Source organism: Prionailurus bengalensis, chromosome D3 (assembly GCF_016509475.1).
Source record: "Prionailurus bengalensis isolate Pbe53 chromosome D3, Fcat_Pben_1.1_paternal_pri, whole genome shotgun sequence".
Taxonomy (NCBI): domain Eukaryota; kingdom Metazoa; phylum Chordata; class Mammalia; order Carnivora; family Felidae; genus Prionailurus; species Prionailurus bengalensis.
In genome coordinates, this window is record NC_057356.1 from 27080830 (window position 1) to 27097785 (window position 16956).

General features: G+C 38.3%; 1 protein-coding gene across 2 annotated transcripts in view; it reads left to right on the forward strand.

The window, feature by feature from the left end:
• The first annotated feature begins 8540 nt into the window (after window positions 1-8540).
• LOC122471004 (ankyrin repeat domain-containing protein 26-like) overlaps window positions 8541-16956 on the forward strand; it is a 52326-nt gene continuing 43910 nt past the window's right edge. For both annotated transcript variants that reach the window (XM_043559326.1, XM_043559327.1), the window contains exons 1-3: window positions 8541-9369; window positions 11301-11334; window positions 12420-12555. In XM_043559326.1, the coding sequence (XP_043415261.1) occupies window positions 9092-9369; window positions 11301-11334; window positions 12420-12555 (448 nt within the window). In that variant the 5' untranslated portion in view covers window positions 8541-9091. The remainder of the gene's footprint in view (window positions 9370-11300; window positions 11335-12419; window positions 12556-16956) is intronic.

The following is a 16956-nucleotide window of genomic DNA, read 5'->3' on the forward strand; positions in this document are numbered from 1 at the left end:
TCTAACCAAAGATGTAAAAGATCTGTATGCTGAAAACTATAGAAAGCTTATGAAGGTAATTGAAGAAGATATAAAGAAATGGAAAGACATTCCCTGCTCATGGATTGGAAGAATAAATATTGTCAAAATGTCAATACTACCCAAAGCTATCTACACATTCAATGCAATCCCAATCAAAATTGCACCAGCATTCTTCTCAAAACTAGAACAAGCAATCCTAAAATTCATATGGAACCACAAAAGGCCCCGAATAGCCAAAGGAATTTTGAAGAAGAAGACCAAAGCAGGAGGCATCACAATCCCAGACTTTAGCCTCTACTACAAAGCTGTCATCATCAAGACAGCATGGTATTGGCACAAAAACAGACACATAGACCAATGGAATAGAATAGAAACCCCAGAACTAGACCCACAAACGTATGGCCAACTCATCTTTGACAAAGCAGGAAAGAACATCCAATGGAAAAAAGACAGCCTCTTTAACAAATGGTGCTGGGAGAACTGGACAGCAACATGCAGAAGGTTGAAACTAGACCACTTTCTCACACCATTCACAAAAATAAACTCAAAATGGATAAAGGACCTGAATGTGAGACAGGAAACCATCAAAACCCTAGAGGAGAAAGCAGGAAAAGACCTCTCTGACCTCAGCCGTAGCAATCTCTTACTCGACACAGGGCAAAGGGAAATTAAAGCAAGGGAATAAAAGCAAAAGTGAATTACTGGGACCTTATGAAGATAAAAAGCTTCTGCACAGCAAAGGAAACAACCAACAAAACGAAAAGACAACCAGTGGAATGGAAAAAGATATTTGCAAATGACGTATCAGACAGAGGGCTAGTATCCAAAATCTATAAAGAGCTCACCAAACTCCACACCCGAAAAACAAATAACCCAGTGAAGAAATGGGCAGAAAACATGAATAGACACTTCTCTAAAGAAGACATCCGGATGGCCAACAGGCACATGAAAAGATGCTCAACGTCGCTCCTCATCAGGGAAATACAAATCAAAACCACACTCAGATATCACCTCACGCCAGTCAGAGTGGCCAAAATGAACAAATCAGGAGACTATAGATGCTGGAGAGGATGTAGAGAAACGGGAACCCTCTTGCACTGTTGGTGGGAATGCAAACTGGTGCAGCCACTGTGGAAAACAGTGTGGAGGTTCCTCAGAAAATTAAAAATAGACCTACCCTATGACCCAGCAATAGCACTGCTAGGAATTTACCCAAGGGATACAGGAGTACTGATGCATAGGGGCACTTGTACCCCAATGTTTATAGCAGCACTCTCAACAATAGCCAAATTATGGAAAGAGCCTAAATGTCCATCAACTGATGAATGGATAAAGAAATTGTGGTTTATACACACAATGGAGTACTACATGGCAATGAGAAAGAATGAAATATGGCCCTTTGTAGCAACGTGGATGGAACTGGAGAGTGTGATGCTAAGTGAAATAAGCCATACAGAGAAAGACAGATACGATATGTTTTCACTTTTGTGTGGATCCTGGGAAACTCAACAGAAACCCATGGGGGAGGGGAAGGAAAAAAAAAGAGGTTAGAGTGGGAGAGAGCCAAAGTATAAGAGACTCTTAAAAACTGAGAAGAAACTGAGGGTTGATGGGGGGTGGGAGGGAGGAGAGGGTGGATGATGGGTATTGAGGAGGGCACCTTTTGGGATGAGCACTGGGTGTTGTATGGAAACAAATTTGACAATAAATTTCATATATTGGAAAAAATACTGCTAGACTCTTTCTTAGCAATGACAGTAGTCATGGCCACAAGAGGGAATATTGGAGGAACACTGGTGTTTCATCAAAGATAGACAAATTGACAGTTTTCAGAAATCTGGAAGGGGAAATGAATACATACGTAAAGGTCACCAAATGTAAAGAAAACTATTTGGAAGGGTGTGGGTTCTTTATGGACAAATATGGTTATGTTTTAGCAAAACTAGAAGAGATGGGATTTATGTATAGTAAACAAAACACAATCTAATTACAGTTTTCTTGTAGAAACCATTGGAAACACATATCGCACACAGAGATGCATGGAGCTGGTGAAGTGCTTCTATTACGAATTCTAGCTGACATATTTGCAATAGCTCAAGAGCTTGCAAAATATTTGCCTTATGATTCTGAGTATGTTAGGTTTCAGGAATGGGAAGCAAGCCAAGATTCTGAGATGAGAGTAGGTGATAAGATAAAGACTGAAAAAAAGACTGTGCTATCTTTATTCATGTGAGGAATTAAACAACTAAGTGAAGAAATCCCAGGTATACGTCTTCAGTACCCACCAATGTGCTGTGAGGCATTTCAGCAGCTTATTTTGGCCATAAAAGACCAAAGTGCTGATTATTTTGTGATAGTAATCTATTCTTATAAAACAATGAGAAACATGGATGACATTATTCCAGGATTTGTCCTCTCTAGCCTGACAAGTGTGTCTTTGATTGAAGTGCCAAGAATCACATTTCAGATGATACATATTAATGATACAAGCCCATAGGACATGGCAAGTATAGCAGAAGCTGTTATTAAATGTAAGGGGAAGGATTATCCAGAACTCTCTATTGATCAGGGAGATTATTCACTCCTGAAACCAAGTGTACTCTCCTTGGAAAGGCTTATGATAGCAAACCTCACAAAGGCAAACCGAACTCAGATGTCTACTCACTACACCTTGGATCCCTACAGTGTAGGAGAGGTGACAGCTGAGACAGAAAGGCACAAACACGTTGCTCAACGATCCGTTGTGGAAGCTGAGACTGATAAAATATGTGTCCACTCAGAAGATTATTTTCCTGTCAGCACCTTCAGCTAATATTTCAGCAATACTTTATATGGGACTGATGACACGATGGAGAAACAAATTACTGGCGCTGAACTTCAGTGGTACCGTAACAGCCATAAGCCAGGATGTTAGAGAAGTGAAGATTGGTGATCATATTGCCACCTCTTTTCCTATTGTGGCATCATCAAAGTCTTAATTCCTGACATCATGTGTTTTCACAGCAAAAAAGTTTCCAGTTAGAAATGTACCATGTACATCATACTTTATAGTAGCTGGGAAAATTCTCACCCAGATACTACCAAATGCCAACTGTCTCTCCATACTTTAGGTTATGTCCCCACAGCCAGGGTCAGTACTAGCTGATGTGCTGACCTTGGCTGCTAGGGAAGTAGGTTGGAGGTGGGGTGCTCTTCTCTCCCTCTTTGCTCTTCTATGGCAAAAGGTAGAATGCTACCAAGCACTTATTTTTCAGTCACCTCTAGAGAAACTCTAGAGTGTTTCTTCAAAGAAACACTCACTGGCCTTCCTTGCTTCTAGATGCTGTCTTCCTATGTGACCAATGCCAGTCTGAATTCTACAGCAATTACTGCATAATGGTAACAATCATGCCCAGATCCACATTCTAAATCTTAGCCATCATGCTAAATAGGCTGCCCTGATAAAAGTCTGCATGCAAGGATTTCATAAGAACTGAAAGAAAAATCCATGAAGATCTTCAAGGATTCCATCAGAAACACACAAAAAAAGTGGCCTGCAATTCTGGACAGTCATACTGGGAACAATTAGATTATAATATCCATGATTATAGGTTTTGGCAAAGCCAGGCTGGCCATATGGTAGTACCAGATAAATGTAAATGGCTATTTGCTAAGATTTTCCATTAGATAACCCATCATGGTAGGGACAAATTGGCTGTGATACAAAATAAACATTGATGGGGACACTTTTTTTGGTAACATTTATTTATTTTTGAGAGAGAGAGAGAGAGAGAGACATAGATTTCCGTGCATTTTTTTTAATTCCACATATAAGTCAGATCATACAGTAATTGTCGTCCTGTGTCTGACTTCTTTTCAATAAGCATAAAGCCCTCAAGTTCCACTCATGTTGTCACAAATGGCAGGATTTACTTCTTGCTTGTGGCTGAAAATATTCCATTGTAAATATAATACCATATTTTTAAATCCATGGATCCATTGATGGATGCTTAGGTTGTTTCTTGACTATTGTAAATAATGCTGCAATAAACAGAGGGCTGCAGCTATCTCTCCTAGGTAAGGATGTCATGTCTTTAAGATATATACCCAGAAATGGGATTATTGGCTCCTATGGAGGTTCTATTTTTAGTGTGTTGAGGAGCCACCATACTGTTTTACATAGTGGCTGTCCCAATTTACAGTCCTACAGCAGTACAAGGAAATTCCTTTCCTGTACATCCTTGCCAACGATATCTCTTGTCTTTTTGACAATAGCCATTTTAATAGGTCAAAGTGATATCTATATACTGCAGTTTTGATTTGCATTGCCCTGATGAATAGTGATATCGAGCACCTTCTTGTGTACCCTTGGCCATCTGAATATGTTCTGAGGAGAGACGTCTATGAAGGTGCCTTGCCCAGTTTTTAATTATATTTGTTTTTAGCTGCTGAGGTGTACGAATTCCTTACACATTTTAGATATTGACGCTTTTCATATTTGTAGCTTGTGAATGTTTTCATCCTTTCCATGGGTTGCCTTTCCGTCATGTTGCTTGTTTCTTTTGCTGTGCGGAAACATTGTTGATTGCATTGGTTGTTTTTGCTTTTATTGCTTGTACTTTGGATGTCCTATCCTAAATCATTCGTAAGATCTATGCCAAGGAGCTTTTATCCTGTGTTTTCTTCTAGGAGTTTTATGATTTCAGATTTTATATGGAAGTCGTTCTTTGAGTTTGGGTTAACTTTTGTGAGTGGTGTAAGGTAGAGGCAGAGTTTTATTCTGTTGCATGTTAATATCCACTTTTCTCAGCATCATGTATTGAAGAGATTACCTTTTCTCTTTTGAGTATTCTCGGGTCTCTTAACAAAGAGACTTTAGGCATGGGTTTTTAGTTGGCTTTATGCATGGGTTTATTTCTGGGTTCTTGATTCTGTTTCCTTCATCTTTGTGTTTGTTTTTGTGCAACTTCATACGGTTTTTATTACCATAACTTTGTAATAGTTTGACACCAGCAAGTGTGATGCTTCCAGCTTTGTTCTTCTTTCTTAGGATTGCTTTGGCTATTTGGGGTCTTTTTGGTTCCTTACACATTTGAGGAATGCTTTTCCTACTTCTGTGAAAAAGGTCATTGGAATTTTCACAAGGATTGCATTGACTCTGTAGGTGGTTTCAGGTAATGTGAATATTTAATGGTACTAATTTTTCTAATCCATAAACAACGGGGTATCTTCCCATTTGTTTGTGTCTCTGCTGTTTCTTTTACAATGTCTTGTAGTCTTTACTGTACCTATCTTTCAGAAAGTCCTTGATTAAATTTATTCCAAAGTATTTTGTTCTTTTTGATGTTTTGGGGGAAGGGGATTTTTTCCTTATATTTCTTTTTCAGCTATTTCATTGTTGTGTAGAAATGCAACTGATTTCTTGATGTTGATTTTGTAATTTTGTTTTACTAAATATAATCTATTGTCAAATTGGTTTCCATACAACACCCACTGCTCATCCCAACAGGTGCCCTTCTCAATGCCCATCACCCACTTTCCCCTCTCCCCCATCTCCTATCAACCCTTAGTTGATTCTCAGTGTTTACGAGTCTCTTATTGTTTGCCTCCCTCCCTCTCTGTAACTTTTTCCCCCGCCCCCCCCCCCCCCCCCCATGGTCTCCTGTTAAGTTCCTCAGGATCCACATATAAGTGAAAACATTTGGTATCTGCCTTTCTCTGCCTGACTTATTTCACTTCGCATACTACCCTCCAGTTCCATCCACGTTGTTGCAAACGGTCAGATTTCACTGTTTCTCATTGCCAGGTAGTATTCCACTGTATATATAAACCACATCTTCTTTCTCCATTCGTCGGGTGATGGACATTTAGGCTCTTTCCATAATTTGGCGATTGTTGCAAGTGCTGCTGTAAAATTGGGGTACATGTGCCCCTATGCATCAGCACTCCTTATCCCTTGGGTAAATTCCCAGCAGTGCTATTGCTGGGTCATAGGGTAGTTCTATTTTTAATTATTTGAGGGACCTCCACATTGTTTTCCACAGTGGCTGCACCAGTTTGCATTGCCACCAACAGTGCAAGAGGGTTCCTGTTTCTCCACATCTTCGCCAGCATCTATAGTCTCCTGATTTGTTCATTTTAGCCGCTCTGACCAGCGTGAGGTGGTATCTCAGTGTGGTTTTGATTTGTATTTCCCTGATGAGGAGTGACATTGAGCATCTTTCCATGTGTCTGTTTTCCATCTGGATGTCTTCTTTGGAAAAGTGTCTATTCATGTCTTCTGCCCATTTCTTCCCTGGATTATTTGTTTTGTGGGTGTGGAGTTTGCTGAGTTCTTTACAGATTCTGGACATTAGCCCTTCCTTTATCCGATATGTCATTTGCAAATATCTTCTCCCATTCTGTCGGTTGCCCTTTGGTTTTGTTGATTGATTCCTTTGCAGTGCAGAAGCTTTTTATCTTGACGAGGTCCCAATAGTTCATGTTTGCTTTTAATTCCCTTGCCTTTGGAGATGTGTCAAGTAAGAAATTGCTGCGGGGGAGGTCAAAGAGGTTTTTTTCCTGCTTTCTCCTCTAGGGTTTTGATGGTTTCCTGTCTCACATTCAGGTCCTTCATCCATTTTGAGTTTATTTGTGTGTATGGTGTAAGAAAGTGGTCTAGTTCCATTCTTCTGCATGTTGCTGTGCAGTTCTCCCAGAAGAAAGAGACTGCCTTTTTTTTTTTTCCATTGGATACTCTTTCCTGCTTTGTCAGTGCTTAGTTGGCCATACATTTGTGGGTCTACTTCTGGGGTCTCTATTCTATTCCATTGGTCTGTGTGTCTGTTTTTGTGCCAATACCATACTCTCTTGATGATCACAGCTTCGTAGTAGAGGCTAAAGAGACAGAGTATGGACAGGGGAGGGGCAGAGAGAGAGAGAGAGAGAGAGAGAGTCCAAAGCAGGCTCCAGGCTCTGAGCTGTCGGCACAGAGCCCAATAGAGGGCTTGAACCACAAATCACAAGATCATGGCCTTAGCCGAAGTCAGAAGCTTAACTGACTGAGCCACCCAGGCACCCCTGCATCTTTATGTTCATTTTGTATCCTTCATCCTTTGAACAGCTTTTTGGTGGTATCTTCAGGATTTTCTATATATAAGAACATATCATCTGCAAGCAAAGACGGTTTTATGTCTTCTTTTCTGATTTGGATGCCTGTCATTTCCTTTTCTTGCCTGACTGCTTTGGCTAGGACTTCCCGTATCCTGTTGAATAGGAGTGGTCAAGTGGGCAACTTTGCCTTGTTCTTGAACTTAGAGTAAAAGCTTTCAGTTTTTTACCACTGCATATGATGTTGGCCGTGGGCTTATCATATTGGACTTCACTATGTCCAGGTGTGATAATTCAGTACCCACTTTATTGAGAGTTTTTAATCCTGAAAAGATGTTGAATTTTGTCAAATGCTTTTTCCTCACATGCTGTGATGATCATATGATTTTTTTTTTTATCCTGTGAATGCGGTGTATCAATTGTATTTATTTGACTTGATTTCCGAAGGGTAATTTTGCTGAGTACAGTATTCTTGATTGGTAGTCTTTTTTCGCTTAGCACTTTGAATATGTATAATCCCACTGCCTCCTGGTATGTAAGGTTTCTGCTGAGAAATTGCTAATAGCCTTATGAGGGTTCACTTGTAGTCACATAGTCTTTCCTCACTCTTTTTCTTTCTTTTTACTTTGTTGTCTGCTGACTGGATAACTTGATAGTTCCTGTCTTTAAATTCACATTTTATTTTTTGCTTGATCCATTTCCTGTCAGTGATCACTCTTGCTTTTTTCATCTCCTTCATTATACACTTCAGCTCCAGGATTTTTGTTTAGTCAGTTTTTACTATTTCCAGCTCTTTGTTAAGCTTCTCATTTTATTCATAGAGTGTTTTTCTGATTTTAATGAGTTGGCTTTTTGTATTTTTCTTGTAACTCACTGAGTTTCCTTAAAACTGCTGGTTTTGAATTCTCTTTTGAATAAATTACAGATCTCCATGTGTTTCCGATTGATTACTGGAAGATTATTGTGATCCTTTGATGGTATAATATTTCCTTGATATTTTATATTCTTTGCAGTTTTGCATTGCTGTCTTTGCACTTGAAGTAGCAGTCACCTCCTCCAGTCTTTAATGACTACCTCTTCAGTGTGTCCAACCCTGATTTTTTTGCTCCAGTGGTATGCTGCAAATTCTCTGCAGGACACCTGGTTTTCCAAAAAGGCTCTCTCATCCGCGGGTGATTATCCTAGACAGTGTTTTCTAGGGAGGGACTCCCAGATGTGGCTGAGAGGGAGGGAATGGAGGCACTTTATGGGCTATTGCTAGGTCCACAGATTAGACTGTAGTATGTATGCCTGTTACCTGATGCACGGGTAGGCAAGGCTTTTCCTCGGTCCCTCGGAATATGGTGCTAGATTCCCACAGCTCCCGCAAAGGTAGGTTTGCCCTTGGGTGGACAAGATGCCAGTTTGTTGTAGGTGGGGAGATGCAATAAGGTACATCTTACCCAGCTATGATACTGATATCGCTCTGACATATGGGTATTTTAAAAGTAGTTTTGCCCCTAAGATATTTCCCTGACTTCTTCTTTCATGTTATATGGACCTCATGCTATTTTAAAACTTTGTTGAAATGAAGCATTTTTATATTTAAAAGAAAAGCCGAAAATATAGCACAAATCTACTTATTACTCCCATGTCTGAGTCAGAATTTCTTTCCTGACTCTTACTACTTGGTTCCATGTATCTTATGGTTTTCTTCCAAGTTCCTAAAAGTATACTTTTCCTTTCAAGGCACCTAGATGCCATCGATGTAATCTTTGTGCTTACATTCTAATCTCTAAGAAAATGGTTTTCTCCCGTTTGTTTTCCTGGTGACCTCTCCTATTTATTTTCCCTCTTCAATAAAGCCTTTCTTGTCCTCACTTACAGCTTTTCACATGTCAATTCTTACAAATCACATTGTATTATACTTGTATATTTGTCTGTGTTTGAAGCAACAGATGAGTATTTCCTTGTATATGGTTGGTATTTCAGCACTGTTCTCTGAATTAATAAATTAAGTCAGATGGGTAAAATTCAGAACTTGATGAAAATTGTCTTTTTATTCTTTATCAGTAAAATTATTAGAAAACATTGGCTGTTTTATGGCTTTTTAATGGCTTTTTCTTTAAGGAGTGAACCTGGTTTACATAGGAAGAAGTTAAAGGAAGGTGAAAATGAAAATGGGACATCAAAAGGATCTGTGATCACACCAGTGTTGAAGAAGGCCGATTCCCTAACTGGTGGTCCACTACAAAAGAATGATGGCAGCCATTTCAGTGAAAAGGATCAGCATGAAAGCAGGTAAAATCTATAAATTCTTTATGTGCCTGTGAAGGCATTTTAGCAGTGATTACCTTTTGTGGAAATACGATGCTGTAGTGTAGGTAGGTCCAAGCTAAAGCAAGAAATACTCAACATACCAAACACACTGCTTGAAAAGTTATGATGAGGGTAAGTGACTTTGTCAAGGAGCAGTTTCAGTAGTCACCATGGAAGCATGGAAGATGAGCAAGTGTCAACAACTCCTTAGAGCATTTTAATTGGGAAAGGTAATAGAGAAATGGATGATAACTGGGAAAGAATGTGAGTTGCAAAGGCATTTTCCTCCTCTTTTTATTTTAATATGGGAGCTTTTAGAGTATGTATGCTGTTGGAAATGATCAATAGAGATAGACATGGTTCATTAATTTAACTTTGTTTGCATTTCCAAACATTAGGAAGTTTGTTGAGTGTATTACAGTATCTTTTAAAGATTATAGTCATTGTCTTTAGTACTCCTATTCATGTAATTTTGTGGAAGAAGTTGGTTTATTCAGAATTGGTTCCACAATGGGGTATTCTCCTGTAATTGAATGTGCAGATTTAAAAATATATATATGTATGTATGCAAGTATGTATATATATATATATATATATATATATATATATTTATACCTGTGTATAAATTCTATATGTGTATATATAAGTATATGTGTGTGTATATATATACATTCACACTTATAATAAATGTATGCAAACACTGAGGCCATTCTGAATAGAACTAATCCTTCCTTGATGATTTTAGATATTCAGTGCCTTTGATAGCGTCATGAATAGCTATGATTTTGTTAGGGACGTGAAAGTATCTGGTTATATCAAGTTAATATTTATTTATGTTCTGGGGAAAGGGGAAGATTTTGTTTATTTACAATTGGAAAATAAACTAGTAACCCATCACAGATTATTCCTTTTGGACTGGAAAGCTCTCAATTACAAACACCATGCTTCCTGTACCAGCAGTGTCACTGACACAGATTATATGTTCAATAAGTATGTGTTGAATGTGGGAAGAAACAGTTGAATGAACGAATGAATGCCTGTTGATGAACTTCTCTAGAAGAAGCAAATCTGTAGTTTATTGAAAGTAGATTTCCAATATTGCCTAGGTATAAAGTCTCTTAAAAGAAGGTGTAAGATTCAGAAATTGTTATGTACAGCTATGGCTAGAAATAGAATAATAATGTAGATTCATTTGCTATTATATTAGTTAGAAACACTTAAGTATTCCTTTAACCACGTGTTATGAAACACATGCTTTGAAGGCACATTCCTGGGTTTGAATTCAGGGTCTGTTCTTGGCCAGCGATTAGGGCTTCTTGGGCAAGTCACTTCGACTTTCTGTGCCTCATTTTCTTCCTGTGTAAAATACCTACTATAATAACCTACTTCATAAGATTGTTGTGGGGCTTCAAATACCTTGAAGACATGTAAAGTGCTCATAGTAATGCCTAGAGAGTAGTTGCACAGTGAGTCTTCAACACGTTAATATCACGATTGTTAAAAAGGGGTCCTTTCATATAGGGACTTAACTTGCACTTTCCAAGTAGGTTTTAGTGCTAGGAAAAGTTTATTTTTAGTAAAAATGACAACAACAAAAACAATGGTATCATGCCTATCAAATAATGCAAGTCGCATGAGGATTTTCCTTTGCTTTTGTTAGTTTTTATCTAAATTTAGTACTTTGTTGTTCTCACTTCAGCAGCACATATATTACAACTGGATACGTCTAATCCTTCGTTAATATTAGTAATAGTATATTTTCTATGCTGTTTAATGTTACTCTATTGTTTAATCCCCTTTGTAGAAAATTAGTTTCAAATGCAGAGATTTTATATCAGAAACAATTGGGTTAAATATTCTTTGTATTTTAAGTATTTAATATTTGCCTGAAAAGAATTGTTGGGTTTTTTCAGGCCTGCAAAGAAAATTTCTAAGAAGAAGAACAAGGTAAGAGAAATAGACAATGTAATTTTATTTTATTTATTTATTTTATTTTTATTTTATTATATTATTTTGATAAATATTTATTAAAGATATTGTTCAGTGGTAAAAAAATACTTTATGAAAGATGTAGTGAAAACATAGACAATCTTCCTTTGTTGTAGAGACATTTGCTGTGAAAAAGGTACTTAGAAATACTAGCTATTGATAACGGTGTCTTTTTGATAAAAATCCCTTCTTTTAAAAAGTCTCTGTGCTTGTACCCCAATGTTCATAGCAGCACTCTCAACAATAGCCAAATTATGGAAAGAGCCTAAATGTCCATCAACTGATGAATGGATAAAGAAATTGTGGTTTATATACACAATGGAATACTACATGGCAATGAGAAAAAATGAAAGAGGGCCTTTTGTAGCAACGTGGATGGAACTGGAGAGTGTGATGCTAAGTGAAATAAGCCATACAGAGAAAGACAGATACCATATGGTTTCACTCTTATGTGGATCCTGAGAAACTTAACAGGAACCCATGGGGGAGGGGAAGGAAAAAAAAAAAAAGAGGTTAGAGTGGGAGAGAGCCAAAGCATAAGAGACTGTTAAAAACTGAGAACAAACTGAGGGTTGATGGGGTGTGGGAGGGAGGAGAGGGTGGGTGATGGGTATTGAGGAGGGCACCTTTTGGGATGAGCCCTGGGTGTTGTATGGAAACCAGTTTGTCAATAAATTTCATATATATAAAAAAAAAAAAACATAAAAAGTCTCTGTGCTTTCACTTTTAAATGTTTATTCACTTATTTTTAAAATGCATTTTGAGAGAGAGCACGCACAAGTGGGGGAGGGGCAGGGGGAGAGGGGGAGAGAGAATCCCAAGCAGGCTCCATGCTGACATTGTGGAGGTCAACATGGGACTCAAACTCAGGAACCCTGAGGTCATGACCTGAGCCACAATGGAGTCGGATGCTCAACCGACTGAGCCACTCAGGTGCCCCTGTGTTTGCTTTTATAAAAAGATGGGTATTTATCACTTCTCTACACCTTGTATATTTTATAAATATTTGGCGGACATTTTGAAATGGTATTCTTTATTTGTAGGTCAAAAAGCAAATTACTTCTAAGGATGACCTTGTCGACCTCATTCAGTCATCTGAAACAGCCTCAGAGGATTGTGGGTTGCCTTACTCTAAGAATTTCATGTTGCTGATTGAACAACTTGGCATGGATTGTAAAGGTAGGAGGCCTTTTTACGTATATGGCTGTAGTCATATGTGCACACCTTGCCTAGTACTGCACCATAGAACACTGCTGTATTGTAGAGCTGCTCCTCTCAGAAATATGTTTTATATTAAAATCAAAGGAGAACTATTGTATCCTCTCAGCCAAAGAGTCATCATTTCTACTGTACCTTTCTTAGTGGGAATGGCACATCTAACGTGTTTGTTAACTCTGCTTCTCTTCTGTGCCTTCACCCAGGTCAGGTCATTATTTTTCTCCTAGATGACTGAGATAACCTCAGGACCGTTTTCCCTGCCGTTCAACCTCCCAGGACCTTGGTCTGCACTGCAACCATAATTAGTATATACTTAAAAAAATGTGTATTTCATCATGTTACCTCCTTGCTTCAAGCTTAGCTGTTACTTCTCATTGCTATTAGGTTAAAGGCCACGGTCCTCTGGCTTCATCTTGTATTGTTTGACATCCTTCTTTCCGTCTGTGTCTTATCCACTGTTTTAGACGTTTCTTCCTGTGAAAGAGCTTGTCGTTTCCAACAGCTTTGGTTAGGTAAACTGCACATATATGAAGTGTGTCATTTGATAGTTTTGACATATGTTTACACGTATGAAACGATAACCGCAATCCAGACAGTTAACATATTCATCACCCTGAAAAATCTCATGTCCCTTTCTATTCCCTTATTATGAAGCTGCCAAATCATTTTCTAAAGGAGTTATACTGTTTTCCATTCCCACCAGCAGTCTGTGAGAGCACCAATTCCTACATACATATTCATGAACACTTAGAATTGTCAGCTTTTTAAATCCTAGCCATTCGGATGGATATTTTATATATCATTATGGTTTGAATATACATTTTGCTAATAACTGACGATGTTGACCATATTTTCACATGCTTGCTTGCCATCTGTATATCTTCTTTGAATTGTCCAAATCTTTTTTTTTTTTTTTTTAATTAAAAAAATTTTTTTTTCAATGTTTATTTATTTTTGGGAGAGAGAGAGACAGATCATGAACGGGGGGGAGGAGCAGAGAGAGAGGGAGACACAGAATCGGAAACAGGCTCCAGGCTCTGAGCCGTCAGCCCAGAGCCCGACGAGGGTCTCGAACCCACAGACTGCGAGATCGTGACCTGGCTGAAGTCGGACGCTTAACCGACTGCGCCACCCAGGCGCCCCCAAATCTTTTTTTTTTTATTTTAAGAATTTGTTTGTTTTCTTACTTGTTGAGTTTTCAGAATTCTTTGTATATTCTAGACACAGTTCCTTCTTATTTCGTTTTCTTTTTGTCTTTTTGTGGTTGTTTTTGTTTTTGTTTTCCATTGAGGCATTTTATTTGCACATACGTATTACATCCCTAGAAAAAGAATCCCAGGATTTCCCCTTCTGTGTGTTTTCATCTTGCTTCTTCATGGTCCATGACTGTAGCTGAGGTGGTCAGTATAATGAAACCAAACTGAGCAGATTATTCTGCCACTTTTCTAGATCTTTGCATTGTCCATCAGTTCTGGGGCCAGTCACTCCATGCTTGCTTAACCTGCCTGTGAGGTTCACAACAATTTTCCCAACTCTGTGATCATCAATTTTTAAATTCACCAGTGTAACCATGCTTCATCATCACAGTTAGAAAGTGGACAATGTTTTGGAGCACGGCCTAGTAAGAACCTGGCGTTTGCTTCTCTTTTCAGTATTGTTATGCTTTGGGGAGCATCTGCCACGACATTCACATGCATCATGATGGTGGCACAGAAAGATGGTGGAAAGAGCTAGATACAGTTCCTTTATCACCTCTCTCTCTTTCTTTTTTTTTTGCAAGGTTTTTCTTCTCCCAGTCTGTGACTTTTCCTTCTCTCAATAGTGTTTTTGAAGAGCAGTTTTTCTTTTTGGTGAAGTCCAGTTTATGCATTCATTTGTTCTTGTATGAGTGTTGCTTTTGGTTTTCATATCGAAGAAATCTTTGCCTAGCACAAGGTCACAAAGTTTTTCTCTCATGCTTTCTTTTAGAAGTGTTATAGTTTGAGGTCTCACATTTAGATCTATGGCCCATTTTATATTCTTTTTTTTATGATATAAAGTATGGATACAAGTTCATTCTTTTGCATATGGATATCCAGTTGTTCCAGCACCATTTATTGAAAAGGCTGTGTTTTCTCCACTTTACGCCATTGCTCCTTTGTCATAATCAGTTGGCCATATATGTGTGGGCTTAGTTATGGGCTCTATTCTGTCTCATTGATCTCTTTGGCCATCTTTGTACCAATATTATGCTGTTTTAATCACTGCCAGTTTATAAGAATTTTTGAAATTACGTGGTGTTAGTCGTCCTGCTTGGTTCTTTTCAGTGTTCTTTTGCTACACTGGATCCTTTGCATTTCCACGTGAATTTTAGAATCAGTTTGTCAGTTTCTTAAAAAACAAACAAACAAACAAAACCCCAACTCTGGTGGTCTTCTGGAAATGAAGTTTAGATTATGTTGAATCTACAGATTTATTTGGGGAGAACTGACTTCTTGACAATATTGAATTTTTTAACCCCTGAACAGAGGATATATCTCTCCCTTGATATAGGTCTTTTAAAATGTTCTCAGTAATATTTTGTAGTTTTTAATGTATAGGTCTTTCTGTCTTTTATGATATTAACTGTGATTATTTTTTATTTTCAGTGCAGTTGTAAATATCTTAAATTTAAATATTTTTTTGTAATGTTTGCCCTTGAGAGAGAGACAGAGCATGAGTTGGGGAGGGACAGAGAGAGAGGGAGACAGAATCTGAAGCAGGCTCCAGGCTCCAAGCTGTCAGTACAGAACCGACATGGGGCTTGAACTCACCAACGTTGAGATCATGACCTTAGCCAGAGCCCAGCGCTTAACCAACTGAGGCACCCAGGTGCCCTGAAATTTTAATTTTTGATTCTTTATAGCAAGTATATAGAAATACAGTTGATTTTTGTGTAATGATTCTGTATCTTCCAACCTTGATAAATTTATATGTATACATATATTTAAATTTTTTTTATCGTTTTATTTATTTTTCAGACAGAGAGAGACAGGGCATGAACAGGGGAGGGGCAGAGAGAGAGGGAGACACAGAATCGGAAGCAGGCTGCAGGCTCTGAGCCATCAGCCCAGAGCCCGACGCGGGGCTCGAACTCACGGACCGTGAGATCGTGACCTGAGCTGAAGTCGGCCGCTTAACCGACTGAGCCACCCAGGCGCCCCTACATATATTTAATTTTAGAGAGAGTACATCAGCAGGGGAGAGGGGCAGAGAGAGAGAGAGAGAGAGAGAGAGAGAGAGAGAGAGAGAGAGAGAGAGACAGGGAGAATCTTAAGCAGTCTCCATGCTCAGTGCGAGCCTGACATAGGGCTCCATCCCATGACTCTGGGATCATAGCCTGAGCTGAAATCAAGAGACACTCAACCGACTGAGTCATCCATGTGCCGCTATAAATTCATTAATTCTAGTAGCATTTTTCTTAATTCTGTCAGATTTTCTACATAAGCAAAGTTCATTAAAATTCATTTTTAATTACTATTTTACTAACAATGGTAAATATTGTAGACTTGTAGCCAATACATTCTCTGTCGCAACTAAACAGCTTTGCCATTGTACTATAAGGGCAGTCAATAGATACTGCATACATTAATGGACATGGCTGTATTTTGATAAAATTTAATTTACCAAAACAAGTAACGTGGCCCACAGGTGGGAGTTTGCCAACTTCTATTTTGTGACCATGTCATTGCTATAGAGACAGTTTCACTTCATTTTCTATTTGGATGTCCTTTGTAGCTTTTTCTTGTTTGATTGCGTTGGCTAGAACTGCTAGTATAGTGCTGAAGAGAAGAAGTCATTCAGTGAATGGCCTACTTGTCTTCTTCCTGATCTTCTAGGAAATGCATTCAGTGTTTTACCATTACATGTAACGTTAGCTGTAGAGTTATCATGACTTGTTTTGTTTTGTTTTGTTTTGTTTGTTTTGTTTTAAGTCATATTGAAGTTCCCTTGTATTCCAGGATTGCTGAAAGTTTTTATCTGGAATGGGATGTTGAATTTTGACAAGGGCCTTATTTTACCTACGGAGATGATCATATAATTTTCCTTTTTTAAAAGTTTGTTAATATGGTGAATAACACTAATTGGTTTTCGAATCTTAAACCAACTCTGCATTTCTTGGATAAACACCATTTGGTCATAACAAATTATCCCTTAGTGTATTGCTAGATTCCACCACCCACCCCGCACACACACACACATGGCTATAGTTTAATTAATTAACTAATTAATTAAATATAATTTATTGTCAAGTTAGCTAACATACAGTGTATATATTGTGCTCTTGGCTTTGGGAGTATATTCCCAACATTCATTACTTATATACAACACCCAGTGCTCATG